The 22,436-nt window shown below is 35.6% G+C and overlaps 1 protein-coding gene across 4 annotated transcripts in view; it reads right to left on the bottom strand.

The window, feature by feature from the left end:
- Positions 1–22,436, bottom strand: part of SEPTIN7 (septin 7) — a 122,013-nt gene that overhangs the window by 35,077 nt on the left and 64,500 nt on the right. For all 4 annotated transcript variants that reach the window (XM_021699443.2, XM_021699442.2, XM_021699441.2 and 1 more), the window contains 2 exons: positions 13,561–13,667; positions 49–149 (listed from right to left, as the gene is read on the bottom strand). In XM_021699443.2, the coding sequence (XP_021555118.1) occupies positions 49–149; positions 13,561–13,667 (208 nt within the window). The remainder of the gene's footprint in view (positions 1–48; positions 150–13,560; positions 13,668–22,436) is intronic.

Raw genomic sequence — 22,436 nt, 5'->3', positions numbered from 1 at the left:
ACCGATACTCCAAATGCAATATAAAGCAGGGACAACAACCCTTCTTACCAATTACTATTATCCACCGCATCTCCAAATCCTGGGGTATCAACTATTGTGAGCAGCAACTGAACACCACCTTCTTTGATTAAAACTTTGGATTGTTCCACCTGTAAGAGTCATTGGTACAGATATTAATACCACACATTACACCTGTGGTTTCCTACAAGGTAAGAGGCAGGGGATGAGCATTAATCTAAACCAACTGGGAAATTTTTACAAACAAAATACCCACCCCCACATTTTCTTTAGAATCAATTACTGCGGATACTAGAAGTCCTGGTTACTTGAAAGAAAAGCACATATATAAATAGTGGGATTATGGCTTATAATTGACATAAAGAAGGAAAACAGGAACTGAGAAAAAGTAATAGTCACTAAAGCCATATAATATTCATATAATCTAAATGCATATCTAATAATATAAATAATGTGCTTGAATGATTTGGTAATTCACAGAAATCAAATGCAATTAACCAGACAAGTATATCTATGTACCATTTACAGTAAATGTTTTCCTGGACTATCTCCTTCTAGTTTGGTCCAAATCAATTACTCAAGTTAACTTATTACCATTCCCAAATCTTTCTCAGCATGGCCATAATTATTTACACTTGTGTTTATGATATGGCTAAGATCCAATTCTCTTCTCAAATATTATACTGCACATTTAGACCAAAGCAATCAGCAAAGGTGCAGGCACTGAAAAGAAAAAAAAAAAATCCTACTAACTCTGATTAAAATCTTTGGTTCTCTTTACAATTTGTAAAAATATTCTATTTGAGAAAGGGTATTGGACTTAAACAATGCCAACAGTTCCTCCTACAATCTAAGATTTTCTGTAACCCCAAGCTGTGTATCAGAACATATAAATCATTCATCTTGGGCATATGCTCCTCCTGCTAGATAAAGTAAACACTGATTCAAACAGAAAAGGGGAATACTGCCCCAGAAAAACACAGGTTTTCATTCAATGTACATTTATATCAAGGGCTAATTAAGACTACAGGCTCTACGTATACTGACAGGCTAATTTAAGAGAGAAGAATTAGACTCAAATTTTGAGTGTTAACTGCCATAAGATGGTATGAATTAAGGAATTAAGTACTGTAAGATTTAAGGGAAAAATCATCAACATGTGAAAAGCAACTTCAGCTATTTACGTTTTGGAAAGGAAACGTGACTAATTTCTAGGTAGAAAAAGTCAGGTGTATCTTTTGGGATTACAGATATGTCTTTCCATTTTCCTTTGGCAATTTTTACAGAGGCTAGCATAAAGACACAGAAGAACTAAGACTGAGATTGCTGAGCAAGAAAGTCTGTGGTAGCACTGTCCAACAGAACTTTCTGAGATGATGCAAATGTTCTGTATCTGCACTGTCCAATATAGTAGATGCTTGCCATGGTGGCTACTTAGCCCTTGAAATGTGACTACAGCAACAGAGGAGTTGAATCAACTATTTAATTTGAATCAACTTTAATTTAAATAGATACATGTGGCTTGGTGACACTGAATTGGACAGTACAGATCTATGGCAACCAAAAGTTTTCGTTTTGTTTTTTTTTTTTTTAAGATTTTATTTATTTGACAGAGAGAGACACAGCGAGAGAGGGAACACAAGCAGGGGGAGTGGGAGAGGGAGAAGCAGGCTCCCCGCAAAGCGGGGAGCCCGATGCGGGGCTCAATCCCAGGACCCTGGGATCATGACCTGAGCCGAAGGCAGATGCTTAACGACTGAGCCACCCAGGCGCCCCAAAAGTTATTTTGTTAAAAAAAAAAAAATACAAAAAAATATCTTGTTAAAATTGAAAACACTGCCTGAGATTTGGACATGTATGTTGATGGAGGGGCTTCTAATCTTTTAGACAAATAAGAGGCAAAGGTCTTATCTTTTAGACCAAAGGTCTTTATACTGCTTTAATCCTAGTGTGAACCACCAGTGGAAATTCTGAACATCCCAAATATATTTATTTATATCTACCAAATATATACAATTGGAAATCTGTTAATAAGTATTAACACAGTATTAATTCTCTGTAGATTAAAAAAGTAGATATCAATAAATAGGGTTCTTAATATTTCCTGGCCATTTTCAGTATCAATAATGGATGTGCATTGCTTAGAAGACCACTGTTTCACACCACATAGCTAAGATAATACATCTAGTGTGATACGAGATTACTCTCATAATATGAGAAAGCAAAATGAGGAAATAATCAGACTTACCAGTGTTAGATTTTCAAAACTTAAAAAAATTATGTTAAGTAAAAATTATTTAAGAAAATTTAAAAATTATATTATGTCATGTGACTTACAAAGTTTGTATTTTATATATATGGTTGTCCTCTAGTCAAAAGACAATCAAGTTGTCATTATATATCAACTAAAAAAATGGTCAATCTCCAACATCTCAATATATTTTGAATTTGCTTCCATTCCTTCATAAAAACAGCTTATTCATTTATGGTAACTGTCACTAAAGCAGAAATATCCAAAGTAATCATTCCATCCCTGTACCTAATAATTCTTTTAAATGACACAGCACTATATATTAGAAACTGATGCAAAATACAATTGTTCTACATGAATCATCTCCCAATTTTACTCCAAACCATTTCTGGTTCCTTATTACTAAGCAAAGCCCATATCTTTTTTTTTTTATTTTTTTATTGTTATGTTAATCCCCATACATTACATCATTAGTTTTAGATGTAGTGTTCCATGATTCATTGTTTGTGCATAACACCCAGTGCTCCATGCAGAACGTGCCCTCCTCAATACCCATCACCAGGCTAACCCATCCTCCCACCCCCCTCCCTTCTAGAACCCTCAGTTTGTTTTTCAGAGTCCATCATCTCTCATGGTTCGTCTACCCCTCCAACTTCCCCCCCTTCATTCTTCCCCTCCTGCTATCTTTTTTTTTTTTTTCCTTAACATATATTGCATTATTTGTTTCAGAGGTACAGAGCTCAGATTCAACAGTCTTGCACAATTCACAGTGCTTACCAGAGCACATACCCTCCCCAGTGTCTATCACCCATTCACCCCATCCCTCCCACCCCACCCCCCACTCCAGCAACCCTCAGTTTGCTTCCTGAGATTAAGAATTCCTCATATCACTGAGGTCATGTGATACATGTCTTTCTCTGATTGACTTATTTCACTCAGCATAATACCCTCCAGTTCCATCCACGTCGTTGCAAATGGCAAGATCTCATTCCTTTTGATGGCTGCATAATATTCCATTGTATATATATACCACATCTTCTTTATCCATTCATCTGTCGATGCACATCTTGGCTCTTGCCAAAGTTTGGCTATTGTGGACATTGCTGCTATAAACATTGGGGTGCACATACCCCTTCGGATCCCTACTTTTGTATCTTTGGGGTAAATACCCAGTAGTGCAACTGCTGGGTCGTATGGTAGCTCTATTTTACACTTTTTGAGGAACCTCCATACTGTTTTCCAGAGTGGCTGCACCAGCTTGCATTCCCACGAACAGTGTAGGAGGGTTCCCCTTTCTCTGCATCCCCGCCAACATCTGCCGTTTCCTGACTTGTTAATTTTAGCCATTCTGACTGGTGTGAGGTGGTATCTCATTGAGGTTTTGATTTGGATTTCCCTGATGCCGAGCGATACTGAGCACTTTTTCACATGTCTGTTGGCCATTTGGATGTCTTCTTTGGAAAAATGTCTGTTCATGTCTTCTGCCCATTTCTTCACTGGATTCTTTGTTCTTTGGGTGTTGAGTTTGATAAGTTCTTTATAGATTTTGGATACTAGCCCTTTATCTGATATGTCATTTGCAAATATCTTCTCCCATTCTGTAGGTTGTCTTTTGGTTTTGTTGACTGTTTCCTTTGCTTTGCAAAAGCTTTTTATCTTGATGAAGTCCCAATAGTTCATTTTTGCCCTTGCTTCCCTTGCCTTTGGCGATGTTTCTAGGAAGAAGTTGCTGCGGCTGAGGTCAAAGAGGTTGCTGCCTGTGTTCTCCTTTAGGATTTTGATGGACTCCTGTCTCACATTGAGGTCTTTCAACCATTTGGAGTCTATTTTTGTGTGTGGTGTAAGGAAATGGTCCAGTTTCATTCTTCTGCATGTGGCTGTCCAATTTTCCCAACACCATTTGTTGAAGAGACTGTCTTTTTGCCATTGGACATTCTTTCCTGCTTTGTCAAAGATTAGTTGACCATAGAAGGCAAAGCCCATTTCTATCTTCAATAATAGGTTATATACTAATCACACCATACCATCTTAAATTTTAAGATCCTTGTTTCCTTGTTTTTGTTTTTATCATCAGTTTAACAACGTAATTGTTTACAGACATAAAAAAATTAAGATCTGTATTTTAAATACTTTAAAGAGTCTGTTTATAAAAGGACTTTTCTGGCCTATGAAATTCTATGTATCCATACATGGTCAAATAGAAAGAAGAAGGCAACATATGGAAGAGATCCAGAAAACTTAACTGTAAACTAGTGCCATTCACAGTATCTGACTGTATCCTGTCATCTGGTTTTGCAAGTTTCCTCATGGGATCCATGGAAAACAAATTAGTTCAAGTCCAGGAATTTCAAACTTTTCTTAAGAAATCTATTCCAAATGGCCACTTTCCCATGCACTTTACTTAAGCAGGTCACATCAGCATATTTTATGGCATCACTCAAAGTTCTCTAAGATTAAATGCATAATTTAATACTGAAGGAATGAATCAAGGGTATTTTCAATTACGTGTTTCTCTCTGAAAAATAAAATTACAGCCCATTATATTGTTTATGTATAATTAATTTACTGAGGCCTCTTTTGGACTCCTAGTTCCCAGAAATCCAAGACACTCTTTTTTCTAATGTTGTTCCGTTTTTCAATCTGAGAAAAAAATTAAACCTTCGGTGTTTCCATAGCTTCATTTCTTTCATTTTCAAAAGACCACTAGAAGTTTTATAACCTAATGTTTAAGAGCTACTTGTTAAGTAGAAAGTGTTACTTAATTACCTATATTAAATTTCAAGGAGAGGGTTAAAGTTTTCTGTCAGGAGCTTACCCCTCTACCCAAACTTGTTCAGGAGGTGGCATTACAGCCAAAGCTCTACAGGAACTTGGGACAACAGAGACTTAAACAGCCTGAGATATTCCACTTAGCTCAAAGACAAAAACTATTTTGATTATTTAATGCCTGATAATTAAATAAGTTAGATAGATATTTAAGATAAATAAATATAAGATATATAATATCTATATTAAATACTTAAAGACTTCATTATGTTCCACAAGAAACTACGAAGCAATGACCAACAGAATCGTTATGCCTAAAGATTATTTCCTTCTAATCAAGACCCTGATCTTGTTTATTAAGAAAGCTGATCCAGGGACGCCTGGGTGGTTCAGCCAGTTAAGCGTCTGCCTTTGGCTCAAGTCATGATCCAAGGGTCTGGGATCGAGTCCCGAATCGGGCTCCTTGCTCATAGGGAGCCTGCTTCTCCTTCTACCCCTCCCCCGCTACAAATCACTACACCTCATTTCCCCTGACTCCTTACACTGAGATCTTAAGTTCCTTGTCCCTTTCATGTTCTATTAGCAACCCCCCTCCTAAACCCTTTACTTCTTTTTCCTTTCCAGCTCAGATATCTTTCTGTTCCACAAAATTCATGAACTTCAATTTGACAGGAATTTCCCTGCTATCCAATAATCCTTCTATGTGCTCACTAGTCTCATGCCTCTCTCTATGCCTCTCTCATGGCTCCTCTCTACCCTACTGTCACCATGCTCAGCAAAGTACCTCATCTCTATATGAAGACAAGAGCATCCCCAATTTGTTTGAAGCAACAGTCTTTCCTTCTATTCAGTGGAATAGATCCCTTTCTTCGAAAAGGATAATTTCTCAATCTATACCAGGAATCTGATTACTCCATATTAGAGTCATATTGACAACTGTTTAGACTATTTACCCTTTATTTTCAACTTCTCATCTCTTAGGGATTAACTCCCCACAGGATATAAACATTCTCAGGAATTTTTGTTTTCTGGAAACAAAAACCAACCGACTCTCTCAGTACCCTACATTCAACCTCTAGGTATTCACTTTCATCACCTCCTTCATAGCCATCCCATCATCAGTGCCTCATTTACTACTCACTTCTCAAACCAGTACCATCTTGCCCTCCATTCCTACTACTTCACTATAAACTACCTTGCCAAGTAATCTATAGCACCTTACAGCAGCATATTCTCACTAAATCATATTTGCTATATCCTTCTTGTGACTGGCTTAAGAACTTTGATCATGTCTATCATCACTGTAGCCCCAAAACCTGGTGTAAGATAAACATTCAAATGTCTGTTCTTTGAATGGTTCAAAAAACAATCAATATTGGACCAATTATCAACAAGAGAGTTTCCTAACCGGGGTTTATATAAAGGTCTCAAGGAGTCTATAAAACATTACCTTAGGGATAGGATTCATTGCTTTCACCCTTTCTCACTTCCAAAATTTCTACACCCACTTAATCTGCAAAAGTGAATTGCAGGACTTCATAAACCAAGAAAAAAAGTTTTAAAGGGGACAATATAAGGTTGCCAACTAAGGACTTAAAAAAAACAAAACAAAACTAACACTCTTGGGGTGCCTGGGTGGCTCAGTTGGTTGAGTGTCTGACTTAATTTCAACTCAGGTCATGATCTCGTGAGGTCGTGAGATCAAGCCCCGCACTGGGCTCTGTGCTCAGCGGGGAGTCTGCTGGAGATTCTTTCTCTCCCTCTCTCTTTGTCCCTCCCCTGCTCTCACACACACTCTCTCTCAAATGAATAAATAAATCTTAAAAAAAAAATCTAACACTCTCATTTCACAAAAGAAATTGAAACGATTTAGTCTCAGAATAAAGGACAGTCTTTCCCTTGGAGATAGCTGGCAACCTTTCACGGACTTGAAATATGATTCAAAAATTTTCAAATATAACAAAATTATAAAATTTGCTACTATACATACAACACTGTATGTAATATTTTTCTTAAAACTTTGTTAATCTGAGGATCTATTTTTGAGAATGGAACATGAAGTAGAACAAGTGTTCAATTCTTTCTATCACTTCATATTTGTCAGTCTATTAACAAAAAAAATATATGAATAAAAACAGAAGTTACAGGTACTATTTCATTCAATGTGAAATATTCTGAAAGAATGAAGGATAAACAGTATCCTCTCTAAGCTTCTTTCCAGAGAGACAGGATAAAACCTGTTTTTATCAGGCTAGAAACACTGCAGAGCAGTGGTTCTCAAAGTATAGTATCCGGACTGGCAGATGCATAGTCTGGGAACTTATTAGAAACATAAATTCTTTGGGCCCTGCCTCAAACCTATTAAATAGCAAACTCTGAGGGGAGGGGGACTCAGCAATCTGTTTTAGCAAGCGTTCCAAGTGACTGTGGTGTACACTCAAGCTTGAGAAACACCTGTATAAAGACCTCTAGGACTACAGTGATGGCTCACATTTGGAGTTGTAGCACTCAGTCCTGAGGCCCAAGACAGGACATTGGGTATTAATCACAAAGGACTTCTATTTAATACTGAAATTTTCATTCAAATCAGAACCACTGATATACAGGAACCTCAGAACCATCTCTCTATTCAGTATAGACACCTTCCCTTTCCTTCCAAGACTGCAAATGTGAAGGAATTTCTTATGATACCAGTCTCTTTTTTTTTATTTGACAGAGACACAGCGAGAGAGGGAACACAAGCAGGAGGAGTGGAAGAGGAATCCGGCTCAATCCCAGGGCCCTGGGATCATGACCTGAACCAAAGGCAGATGCTTAACGACTGAGCCACCCAGGCGCCCCATGATACCAGTCTCTTATAAATAAATAATGCTCAGGGAGATTATGAGATCACGGTCTTTATTAAAATCTCACTCCTTACCTTACTACATCACAGGATTTTTCTTTTTGTCTTTTTTTTTTTTTTTCCAACAGTTTGGAAGGGTTTCAGAAAGCCTTCAGGTCAGGGAAATTGCACTTGCCTTTTGAAACTCAGGACTTTATGTTTCTCCTGGTCTGATATGTCTGGGATGAAATGTAATACTTCTGACCACCCTCCACTGAAAGAATTTATGAGCTTCCAAGAGGAGATTATCTGCTAGATTACTGAGCTTGGTGAAGAGCCAGTCAACTGTAAAAGAAAACTATCTTCTATTCTCTAAATAAACAGAATGACTCAGGACATGTTATGTTCTCTCCTAGATAAGTGAGGAAGAGAGTACACAGGATTCTTCAACTTGTTTCAAGTATATGAAGGAATACCTCCATGGTACAGTCAGGAAAGAGTACTTCTCTGTGATTCTAGTCAGAATCAATCCAGTTCTCAGATGTTATAGGTCTTAACTTTTGGTAAAAAGAGGAGATTTAAGAGTGATAACTCAGGCCTTTGTCTTAAAAATCTTACTAGAGATACTATCAAGCCCTAATTAATTACTCCTTTGTTTAAAAAAAAAAAAAAAAAAGGAGAGTTGGGAAGATATTCACAATTGAAGAGAACACTATTGAAATGTTACCTTAAAAGAAGGCTGAGTTTAAACAGGATTATTTGGGAGACAAGCAAATGTAAAAACAATTCTAACAAACTGAGAGCCTCTCCCATCGTCTTTAACAGATGCTAGCCTGAGAGAAATTATCTTCAATGTCTGAAATGTAAGGGGCAATTATCTAGATAAGGAACTCCTCCAAATCAAGGAGAAAAAGATAGGAAATATTAAGATGATCAAAATACTTCAATGAAATCTGAATAGTTAATGAGTATAAAAGACATGTTCAACCTCATAAGAAATCAAAGAAAATTAACTGAAACAATAAAATACCTTTATACTTAATGTACACAGACATACAATAGAAACGAGTGTCCAGGTCCACTAAAAGAATGTATAAAAATATTCATAGTGGTAAAAAAAATGAAAACCCAAATGCTTATCTACAACAGAATATAATTTATGATATAATCATACAATGGAATATTATACAACAATAAAGAAGAACTATAGCATAGCACAAATACCACATAATATTCAGTGAAAGAAATCAGACACAAAAAAGTATGTATCTAAATGAAGTTCAAGAAAGGCAAAATTAATCTATGGAGACAGAAGTCAGAAAGCTATTTATATTTGGACTTGGGTGTAATATTGACTGAGAGGAGGCACAAAGAAACCTTCCAGGGTGCTAGAAATGTACTACAGTATCTGAATCTGCGTGATAATTACCTGGATATATGAATATATATACAAAAGTTCATCAAGCTTTATGCTAAAATTTGTGCCCTTTTAGTATAAAACTACAAAATAATTTAAAAATTTTGCTCAAGAAAAAAACAGAATAAAACTTATTTTAAAAAAGCTGTCAAAGTTAAAACCTCAAAAAATCTCAAATTTAAAATTATTTCGTTTATTCTAAATAGTGATTTACAAAACTTCACAGACGAAGAAAATAAAAACCTTCAAAGATCATCAAATTTTAAAATATCCCAACTAAACGCTAAGTCTTATATATTTTTAGAACTGTTTGTTCAATCATTCAACAAATACTGGATGCTAATATGTAACAGATGCACTTCTAAGAACTGAGTTTAAGCAGTGAATAAAATGAAGTTCCTGCCTTCACAGAGCTTACAAATTTAGAGCCAGGGTAGGGACTGGCTGGAGATTATAAGGTGGCCAGGAAAGGCCTCACTGAGAAATTAACTTTTAAGCAGAGAATTGATGAAAATTAGGGAGCAAGCCATGAGGAAATCTCAGGGAAGAACATTGCAGGTAGAAAAACAAGAAATGGAAAGGTCCTGAAGTAGGACTGGCCTATTCAAAGAACAGCAAGGAAGTTGGTTTAGTCAGAGGAGAAAAAGCCAAAATCGGAAAAGTGTAGGAAACAGATTATAGAGAGGGATGGGGGCAAGTCTTATACGGTCTCCTAGATATTATAAGGACTTTGGCCTTGCTCTGAGACTGTAAAAGAAGACTCTCACTGCTTTGTTAAAAAGATTGGGATGGTGGCCAAGGATCATGTCAGAGAGACGAATTAGGAGGTTATTGTAATAATCTAGGCAGAGAGATAATGGAGCCCTGCATATGAGCAGTACAAGAAAGGAGGATTCTGGATATATTGTGAAAGTAGAGGTAACAGGATTTGTTGATGGGACTGCCTGTGGATTTAGAAAAAGGGAGTTAAGGATGGCTCCAAGTTTTCTGGTCTGAGCAACTGGTTTAGGGTAGACAGTACCATATAGTCTATCAGTATTTTTAATAAATTTGTTTGGCAAATTAATTTTTGGCATAAGGACTTCTAGGGGACAGATTTTTGTTGAACTGACCTAGAACCAATTCTTAATATAAATCTTATTCCTCATAAATACTTTTTATCTTTTGGTATTTATATTTTCTTTTCTGAAAGGCATTAAAAAAATTGTAAAAGTATGTTCACTGTATAAAATTGAGAAGATAAAAGGAAAAATATTCAGTCTCACAATATGGAGAATCACTGATGATAATATGATAATGAATCCTATTTAATATCCTTTTTACAACATGTGGACCTTGACAGAACACACACTGTTGTAACTACATTACAAGCAATCTCTCATTATTTAAGCAAATACTTTGCTACAGAGTATGACAGGTTAGATTTCTATATGTTGAATTCCTAAAATTGCAAGTGTTGATACTTTCATGTGTTCAGGCACTGATAAAAATCACTACATGGATGAATTAAGAAAGCTAGAATATTGTTTTTTTGTCTTTATTAAGCAAAGTAAAATTAAACATGGTAAGGTACAAAATTTTCATGAGTTAATTTGCTTCCTTCCATCATCCACCCAGCAGTAGTTTATTGGAATTTCAAGTTTAATATTTAAAGGGAAGTCCTTACCCTTGAGTCCAGACTGCAAATTCAAACCTAACAAGCAATAGCAAACACCATGTATGTACTATTTGAGATTTAAAAAGTAAAACAAAAAAAATCCCTTCCTGTAAGTATCCCTTACTAGTCAGCATCAGCTGAATCAGCCCCTTATTGCTTCTAGAGGGATTTTTTATGTTATTTTAACTATTTTCACATATTAATAATTATGATGAAGAGATGACTTCACTGATCAAATCATTTTGTCCTCGTTTTGTCTAAATTGCCTAGGTGGGAAACTATCTCCGTTTGTAGGATTTTTAAAGGAAAAGGTTAAAAAAAAAAAGAAAACCAAAAACCTGTTGGATGAAACATTATTAAAAAGGGACATGCAGTAAAGGAAAGCTAATCCACCTATTAAGAACTGGTTAACCTATGAAACTAGCTTATATTAAATATCAACAGTATAGAGACAGCATAATTTGACAGAATATACACTAAACCAGAGCACTCAGATTTGTATCCAGTTCTGTCACTCTAATTACATGATCTCAGGGATATGACTGTGTCCGTACCTCAATTTCCACATATGTAAAATGGCGGTAATAGTACCACTTGCCTCATAAAGTTGTTCTAAGAATTAAATAAGTTAATGCACGTAAACTGCTTGGAATAGTACCTGGAAGATGCTAATGACTTACTAATGCAAGCCTGGAGTTACACTACATGCCAGAACTACAAAGAGGACTCAGAAAACTTTCTCACCAGCAGTAATTACCAAGAACACTACTGGCAGGTACATGACCATTAAGATCTAACATATTTTAGACTAAATATTCTTTTTTTTTTTTTAGATTTTATTTATTTGAGAGAGAGAGCATGAGTAGGGTAAAGGGCAGAGGGAGAAGCAGACTCCCCGCTGAGCAGGGAGCCCAACACAGGGCTCGATCCTGGGACTCCAGGATCGTGACCTGACCTAAAGGCAGATGCTTAACCAACTGAGTCACCCAGGTGCCCCTAGACTAAATATTCTTGAACTTGGGAATCTATACTGTGGGATTTCTTTAACATTTCTACATACATAGTTTACTTATCTTGAATTTAAATACCTAAATTAAAAAATTAAAAGTTCCTCTTCTTGCTTAGGGTTAAAATATCCAACACTGATCACGAAATAAATAAGCAATGTAGTGTCAAGGTTTTAGAATACATTTTTGCAAGTAATTTGAAATTTCAAGCTCTATGAAGGATACAAAAAAATTCCTAAAACAGAGAAAAACTTTAAAAAAAGAAAAAATACTCACTTGACAAAATTACTTCAAGAATTTAATTACTAAACTGTACCTTGCAGTTTGATATGAGTTTCTGCCCAGATTTCCAGACTTTCCTTCCACCTTGTGCACTAGAATAATCACTACCAATCCTTCCAATCCACCTCCAGCGTGAATAAAGCCTGCTCCAGCGAGAACTATTCACTCCCTTCCTCTCTGCTTATGTGCTATGTATTACTACTGCACCAATCTACTAACAATTTTTCAATTAATAGTTTAGAGGAGTGCTGTCTAACAAAAATGTAATGTGAGCCACATAAGTAATTTAAAACTTTTCAGTAGCCACTTTAAAAAGTAATAAAAGGTGAAATTAATGTATTTTATTTAATACAATATAACCAAAATATTATCACTGCGAAGTGTAATCAATATAAAAAATTAGTAATAAGATCTTTTATATTCTTCTTCATCACATACTAAATTGTCAAAATCTGGGATGTATTTTATATTTGCATAACATCTCCATTTGGACTACCCACATTTTAAGAGCTTAACAGACACATGTGGCTACTGGCTACTGTATTAAACAGTGCAGATCTGGAGCCTAGAGCATTCTGTCATTTGAAGTGTGGTCTATGGGTCAGCAGCATCAGCATCACCTAAAATTTTTCAGGAATGCAGAATCTCAGCCCATCTCAGATTAAACTAACTAAAACAGGAACTAAATTTAACAAGCTGATCTGAACACACATTAAAGACTGAGAAGTACTAAATTAGACTACACATAGCTTGGGAGCCTTAACGAATTCCAACTGCCATTCATCTATCATATGGGCCTATACCACTGAGTAATATAGAACACTGTATTTAAATGAATTAATAAATTAAATTAATGGCTTTTCTGCAAATCATGTTTTCTCCACACTGTCCATTACTGCATTCTCCAACAGTGGAAATACATCCATACTACCCAAAATGGTAGCCATTGGCCACATATGCCTATTGAGGACTTGAAATGTGACTGGTGTAACTGAGAAACTAAATTTTAAATTTTATTTGCTTTTAACTTATTCAAACTTAATAGCTAAATATGGCAAGTAGCTACCATGTTGGACAGTATAACTCTAGGGGTATTATTTATTACATATAATCTCTAGGAGGGTCCTAAGGACAAATTTAGAAGGTTCTAGTCAAGATAATTCCTCTAATTACCTGTGCTCACCCTCTCTCTTTTTAACATCAATCAGGCTTACCATTTTATATCGGATGAGGCCAAATACAAACCTATCTCCAGGGAAGCATAATAAAACTATTAGCATGTGTTTTGTGTGAACATTACCCCAGCTTATCATCAATTAACAATACTAATGTACATACCTGTACAGTCTTTTTTATTCTATGGGATGGACCTGGATACTCTGGAGAATACAAATCTGTGAGGAATAATGAGTTGATTAATGTTGACTTCCCGAGTCCAGATTCACCTAAAAGAAATGGGGGAGGAAAAATGTGTTAAACTCGGCCACTTTATCAATCTTAAATATTCAACCAATACCATAATCAAACTTGCTTTATACAAGTAATTCTTGATGGAACAAAGAAGTGACATTAGAAAACATACTATAAAGACTCCCTATTAGAATAAGTTCTTTGGGGCACCTGGGTGGCTCAGTTGGTTAAGCGACTGCCTTCGGCTCAGGTCATGATCCTGGAGTCCCGGGATCGAGTCCCACATCGGGCTCCCTGCTCAGCTGGGGGTCTGCTTCTCCCTCTGACCCTCTTCCCTCTCGTGCTCTCTGTCTCTCATTCTCTCTCAAATAAATAAATAAAATCTTAAAAAAAAAAAAGAATAAGTTCTTTGTCCTCCTTTTCTTATAAAATTAGACTCATGCTTCCAAGGAATCTTTTTAGCTTTTTAACTCTACAATCTGTGCTCTTTAAAAGTAATGTATCTAATTCTAGATACATCTAGATAAAAGTATTGTATCTAAAATCTAATGCAATAGTATCCATTTTTAACAGTAATATATTCCTAGAGACCAAAGTTAGTTATGAAAGAAACACCCAAGTTTGGATATATATTGCTACTTCAGTGAAATAAAACATAAAAGTTAGGTGTAAACATTTATTATAGTCAATAATTAATGAGTGACCAAAAAAAAAGAAATCATGCAACTATAAAAAGAAATCTGCTGATAAAAGAAGAAAAATTAATCACAATGCATCTCAGTATAAAAGTGAACCACAAACAAAGTACTTCCAATTTATTCACCCATGTATCAATCAGCTTAAGTATAAAGGGTACCTTTCCATAAACCAAATTTCAAAAACATCAGAGGTAATTACTTTTTATGGTGCTTCTGATTAAGGTAAGAGGTAGGAATGGAAGAAGGCAGAACACAATTTCCACTAAGATGCACATACTCTTCTTTAACCCTCTATGTCAAGTTTAGTACAACATACCGAATATATAATTTTTACCAAAATATAAATAGCTTCAAGATATACATAATATAAAGCTAAATAAATTAAAAATCTTAACTATAATTATCAATTAATATAGCACAGGATTAAAGAATCTAGTTATTGTTAATAGTTCAGTTGGTTTAATAGGTACCTCTAGCCTAAATAACTGATGTCACAATATTAACATTACCATTTCTGTCTAGGTTGAGTTCTTTCTCTTTATATTGGCTCTCAAGAAAGTTAAGATCCATACTAGGTTGTCATGGCTTACCCCTTTGAATGAGGGGCTGTCACTTTTTTCTAGATGTAAAAATTCCAGAAATTTCTAGGACAAAGGAAAATAAATTATAGGTTCTTCATACCTACTTCTTTCTTAACTCTTATGTACTGAATAAAGGAGTAAAGACTGGAATAAAACCCAAGCCTGTGGGGATAATCAGAAATACCTAGGCCTTGCAGACACTGCTGCCCTAGACCCACCCTGCTGTCTAACCATGGTCAACCCCACCATGTTCTTCAACATTGCTGTGGGCTGCATCTCCTCCAGGCTGTTTGCAGACAAAGTTCCAAAGACAGCAGAGAACTTTCATGGCCTGAGCACTGGGAAGAAAGGATTTGGTTCTAAAGGTCCCTGCTTTCACAGGATTATTTCAGGATTTATGTGCCAGGGTGGTGACTTCACATGCCATATAGCACTGGCAGGAAGTCCATTTACAGGGAGAAATCTGATGATGAGAATTTCATCCTGAAGCACAGGGTCTGGCGGCTTGTCCATGGCAAATGCTGGAACCAACACAAATGCTTCCCAGTTTTTCATCCACACTGTCAACACTGAGTGGCTGAATAGCATGCGTGTGGTCTTTGGCCAGGTGAAAGAGGGCATGAATACTATGGAAGCCATGGAGTGCTTTGGGTCCAGGAATGGCAAGACCAGCGAGATCACCATTGCTGACTGTGGACAAATCAATAAATTTGACTTGTGTTTTATTTAAAAAAAAAAAGAGAGAGAGAGAAGAAAAAGATCTACAATATTTTCATTTAGAAGCATAAATGAAAAATTTGAGTATCTGTAAAAATATTTTGGGATGTCAAATGTAAAAGTACACTAAATTCAAAAATTAACACTGTACTGACTAAAAGTATGTTTAGAGACCTTATTTTATTTAACTTTTTTTTTTTTTTTGTGGTACAGGGTAGAAGAACAAGAGAAAGCAGGACAAAATGAAAGGTATGACAAAGGGGAAAAAAGCCTGAAAGGCAACACATCAAAATGTTAATAGTGGTTACTACAGAGTAGAATTGTAGGTAAGATTTTTTTTTTTTTCTTAGCTTTCTACATTTGTGTGTGCTCTAAATTTCCTTCACTAACTTTATTTTATTTTTATAATTTAAAAAGCATTCTTGAGTGACATCAGCAAAATGACTAAGAAATTCCAAGCCCTCACAGACACATCAAAAACGACTAGAAACTGGCTGAATTAACCTTATAGGAGCTCTGGAAAAAGTCAAAGATTTACAGCACCAAACAAATGCCCAGTCAAGAAAATGCCATGAACAACAAAGTTCAGGTCATTTTCATTCGTTCTTGCCCTATTCTCTATATGGTATGTCTGGGACTCAAGGAGACAGCAACCCAGTTCCATATTCTCCCCTCAAACCAGACGGAATAGGGCTGACTTTACTTAAAACAGATTCTAACTTCTCTAGGATCTGCCAGAAGGACTGGTCTGTCTTATCTAACTGGGATTTTTTTTTTTTTTAAGATTTTATTTATTTGACAGGAGAAACACAGTGAGAGAGGGAACACAAGCAGGGAGAGTGGGAGAGGGAGAAGCAGGCTTCCCGCCGAGCAGAGAGCCCAATGTGGGGCTTGATCCCAGGACCCTGGGACCACGACCTGAGCCAAAGGCAGATGCTTAACGACTGAGCCACCCAGGCGCCCCTTGTCTAACTGGGATTTTAGGTGGAAGAAGCACTGAACACCAATGGTGAAAGCTGAAGGGGAACTAGAAACCCACAGATGCCTGGAGAAGAAAATTATGAGTGGATAGATACACAGTAGACACCTGAGGCCCTAAGGAGAAGCTCGAGTGAGACCCTTTGGAGAATTAAGACATTCAAAAGCAGCCATGTACACAGGGGGAACTGAGAAATTCACACACAGACCCAGGCCAAACTTTCACTGCAGGCTGATCTCTAGGCTCATAACATACCCAACTAATCATCAGATGACTGCCCTGACATTTGGCAGTCTGCAAAGATGGGAAAGGTGACTGTTTTTCCAAATGCACATTTTTCAACAAAAAAATCACAAAGCATGCAAAGAAACAGAAAAAGCCTATAGAAAGGAACAAAACAAATTCCCAGAAACCATCCCTGAAGCAGTACAAATATTGGATTTACCTAGATGAGGACTTTAAAATACCTGTCTTAAATATATTCAAAGAGCTAAAGGAAAAAAAGGACAAAGAAGTACTGGAAATCAGGAAAACAATGTAACACAAGAATATCAAGAAATTGTAAAAAGGAATGAAACAAAATTCTGGAGATGAAAAATACAATTGAATTGAGAAATCTGCCAAAGAGGTTCAACAGCAGAACTGAGCAGGCTGAAGAAAGAATCCATAAACTTGAGGACAGGACCTTTAAAATTGTTGAGTCTATGGATCAGAAAAAGAATGTAAACACAGCCTAAGGGATTTGTGGGACACCAGCAACTGGACCAGTATATACATTAAGGGAGTTTCAGAAAAAGAAGAATGAGAAAGGATCAAAGAGATTAAAGAGAAAAAAATTTTTCCAAATTTGATGAAAAGACATAAAACTAAAATCCAAGAATCTCAACAAACTCCTAGCAGGATAAACCCATGGTGACCCACACCAAGACACAAACTGAAGAAAGACAAAGAAAAGAGAGAATTCTGAAAGTATCAAGAGAAAAGCAACATAACACAAAGAAGGAATGCTCAATAAGATTTCAACCAATTTCTCAGCAGAAAACTTGGAGGCCTGATGGCAGTGTGATGATACAACTGTCAAATGAGAATTCTGTATCTGGCAAAACTGTGCTTAGAAACTGAAGTAGAAATTAAAATACTCCCAGATAAACAAAAACTAAGGAGATTCATTAACACTACACATACTGTATAAGAAATGCTGAAGGGATTACTTCAGGTAGAAAGGACCCTAGACAGTAACTCAAAGCCATGTGAAAATATAAAGATCTCCAGTAAAGGTAAATACATGAACAAATATACAAACCGGTATTATTTTAATTTTGGTTTGTTAACTCCATTTTATATTTTCTGTAAGATTTAAAAAAACAAATGAATAACAAATAGTTATAAATCTGTTAATGAGTACAAAATGTTTAAAGACAGTTTGTGACATCAATAATAAAAAGTGGGGGAGGGGCTATCTATGAATAGTTTATGTATGCAATTAAAGTTATGTTGGTATAAATTCAAATTAGGTTACTATAACTTAGGATGTTATATGTAATCTCTATAACCACAAAGAAAATATCTAAATAATATACAGAAAAAGGAAAGGAGAAAGGGAATCAAAATGTGACACTACAAAAAAATCAACTGAACACAAAAGAAGGTAGTAAAGGAGGAAATGCATATACAAAAGCTTAAGACATATAGAAAATAATAAAATGACTAAAGTTAAGTTCTTCATTATCAGTAATTACATGTAGGTGGATTAAACTCCCCAAAGGCAGACTGCCAGAACTACTAAAAAAAAAACATGATCAAACTGTATGTTACCTAGAAGACACACACAGAGGTTGAAAGTAAAAGGATAAAAAATATTTTCCGTGCAAGTAGTAACCAAAAAAAGGTGAGATGGTTATACTATTATCAGACAAAACAGACTTAAGTCAAAAACTGCTACAAAAAAAAGATATTCTATATAGATAAAAAGTTATTCATGAAGTAAACATTAGACTTATATACATATATACACCAAACACCAAAGCTCCAAAATATATGAAGCAAACTGACAGAATTGAGGGGGAAAATAGACGGTTTACAATAATAGTTGGAGACTTCAATACTTTACTTTCAATAATGGATAGAAGAACCAGACAGAAGGCAAACAAGAGAACTTGAACAACACTATAAAACAGACAAAACACTACATCCAACATCAGAACACATTTTTCTCAAGTGCACATGAAGCACGTTCTAAAACTGACCATAAAACAAACAAGTCATAATCAAAAACCTCCTCAAAAAAGAAAAGTCCTTAGACCAGATGGCATTATCAGTGAACCATACCATACATTTATATCATAATTAACACCAATCTTCTTAAACTCTTCTAAGAAACTGAAGAGAGAACATTTATGAACTCATTCTATTAGGTCAGCATTACCCTGATACCAAAGCCAGACAAAAACACAAGAAAATTATAATCTAACATCCCTGATGAATACTGATGCAAATATCCTCAAAAAGTATTAACAAACATAATTCGGGCACCTGGGTGGCTCAGTCGGTTAAGTGTCTGCCTTCAGCTCAGGTCATAGTCCCAGGGTTCTGGGATCAAGCCCCATGTTGGGCTCCCTGCTCAGCGGGAAGCCTCTCCCTTTGCCTGCCACTCCCCCTGCTTGTGCTCTTCCCCCTCCACCATCAAATAAATAAATAAAATCTTTTAAAAAAACACAAAACATAATTCAACAGCAAACATTATTAGAAGAATTATACACGATGACAAAGTCGGACTTATTCCTGGAATGCAAGGATAGTTCAACATTCAAAAATCAATATAATATACCACATTAATCTAATGAAAGGAGAAAAAGCACATGATCATCTCAAGTGATGCCTTTGACAAAATTCAACACCCTATCATAATAAAAAAAATTCTATAAACTACAGTAAGAAGGAAACTACCTCACTATAATAAAGACCATATATAAAAAACCCACAGCTAACACCATAGTCAATAGTAAAAGATTGAAGGTTTTTCCTCTAAGATCAGGAACAAGACAAAGATGTCCACCTTCAATTCTTCCATTCAACACAGTTGTCAGAGCAATTTGGCAAGAAAAAAAAACACCCAAATTGGAAAGGAAGAAGTAAAACTATCTCTGTTCACAGATGATACAATCTTATAGGTAGAAAACCCTAAAGATTCCACAAAAATACTGTTAGAACTAATAAATGAATTGAGCAAAGTTGCAGGATACAAAATCAATACACAAAAACCATTTGCATTTCTATACATAAACAATGAACAATACCAAATGGAAATTAAGAAGACAATTCTATTTACAACAGTATGAAAAAGAATAAAGTACTTATTAATAAACCTAACCAAGGAGGCTAATGACTTGTACACTGAAACTATAAAACATCACTGCAAGAAATTTTAAAAGACCCAAATAAATGGAAACACAACCAGTTTTCATGGGGTGGAAGGATTAATACTGCTATAATGTCAATACTACCTAAAGCGATCTACAGATTCAATTCACTCCTTACCAAAATCCCAAAAAACTTTTTTTTTTTTTTGGTAGTAATAGAAAAAAACCATCCTAAAGATCATATAGAACCTTAAGGGACCCCAAATAGCCAAAACAATCTTGAAAAAGAAAGTTGGAGAACTCACTTGCTGATTTCAAAACTTACTAAAAAGATACAAAACAGTGTGGTGGTAGTATAAAGACAGACATATAAAACAGTGAAATAGAATAGTCCAGAAATAAAACCTTTACATAAATGCTGAAATGAGTTTTGACAAGGGTGGCAAAACCATTCAGTGGGGAGAGGACAGTCTTTGCAATAAGTGATGCTGGTTAAAGTGAATATCCACATGCAGAAGAATCAAGTTGGATCCATCCCTTACATCATAACAAAATTTAACTCAAACTGGATCAAAGGTAAAACTATAAAACTCTGAAAACACAGGGGGAAAGCTTTTATGACACTGGATTTGGCAATGATTTCTTGAACCTTTCCTTGAATCATGATGGCAGCAAAAGGAAATTAAACAAATGGACCATCAAAATTAAAACCTCTGTGCATCAAAGGGCACCATCAGACACACAACAGAAGGTATCTGCGTATCATAAATATAAGGGATTAACAGTCACAGTATGTAAAAGACTGCTACAATTCAAAAACAAAAAAACCCAAACAACCCAATTTAAATATGGGCAAAGGTCTTGGCTAGACATTTCTTCAAAGACAACACACAAACAGCTAATAAACACATTAAAAGACACTGAAGAGGCTGGGTGGCTCAGTTGGTTAAGTGTCTGCCTTTGGCTTATAGGTCATGATCTCAGAGTCCTGGGATCAAGCCCCACGTTGGGCTCCCTGCTCAATGGGGAGTCTCCTTCTCCCTCTCCCACTGCCCCTGCCCCTTGCTCATTCTCTGTCAAATAAATAAAATCTTTAAAAAAAAGATGCTCAGCATTACTAGTCATCAGGAAAATGCAAATCAAAACCACAATGATATCACTTCAAATCCATTAGTATAGCTATTAGCAAAAAAACAACCAAATCAAAAACAGAAAAAAAATATTGGTGAGGATGTACAAATCGAAACCCAACGGCATTCTGGTGGGAATGTTAAATGGTACAGCCAATGTGGAAAATGGTATGACAACCCCTCAATATTTAAACATAGGATTACCATATGATCCAACAATTCTATTTCTGGCATATATCCAGAAGAACTGAAAGCAGAGAACTGAACAGACATATGCATACCAATGTGCACAGTAGGATTATACACAATTAAAAGGTGGAAACCCAAATGCTCATCAACAGATGCAAGGGACAAAACAACCCACATGACCATCAACAGACAAGCAGATAAACAAAGTATAGTATATATATACACTGAAATACTATTCGCCCTTAAAAAAGAAATTCTGATATATACTACAACAGGGATGAACCCTGAACACATCACAGTAAGTGAAATTAAAGAGACACAGTAGGATAACTATCGTATGACTCCACTTATATGAGGTACCTGGAAGAGTCAAATTCATAGGAACAGAAAGTAGAATAGTGGTTACCAGGGACTAGGGAGAATGGAGGGTTATTATTTAAAGGGTGTGGAGTTTCAGTTTGGGCTGATGAAAAAGTTCTAGAGATCAATAGTGGTGACAGCTGCACAACAGTGTGAAAGAACTTAATGCCGCTAACAGTAACAAGAATGGGGTAAATGGCATGAGTTAATTGCTGAAGCTCTACTTCCATGTTTGAAGTTTTTAATATCAAAAGTAAATACATATGTGTATATATATTTTTTATCTATTTTATAGTTCAACTATTAAATTTTATAAGCCCTGATGTTTGTATAATTCAGTAATAAAAAGTAAAGGTAATTTTTCCTTAAATATCTTCCAAATAATTCCTTCAATTCTCAAAATAATCTGTTACCAGTTCAATGTGTATATTTCCATGCTTTCTCTTTCACATATAAAAATATAAATATATATATGAAGGGATTAAATATACACACAGAAAAAAAAATTGACTCATTACATGCATTTTATACTGTAACTTCCTTTTTTCAAAAGGTAACATATCATGGCCATCCTTTTCAATCAAAACACATTGAGCTACCTTATTCTTAATAGGTATCAAATACTCTACACTATAGACATAATTTATTCATCCCTTCCTTTTAATGTACATATTTTCTATTTTTTGTTCCTACAAATAATGCTATAAAAAAAACCAAGATGTCTATCTTTATGTACTCTTAACTTGGATATTATATCTTTGTATACTGTTATTTCCATTTGCCACATTAAA

This window comes from Neomonachus schauinslandi, chromosome 12, assembly GCF_002201575.2.
Source record: "Neomonachus schauinslandi chromosome 12, ASM220157v2, whole genome shotgun sequence".
Classification (NCBI taxonomy): Eukaryota; Metazoa; Chordata; class Mammalia; order Carnivora; family Phocidae; genus Neomonachus; species Neomonachus schauinslandi.
This window is presented reverse-complemented; position numbering and strand designations above follow the sequence as displayed.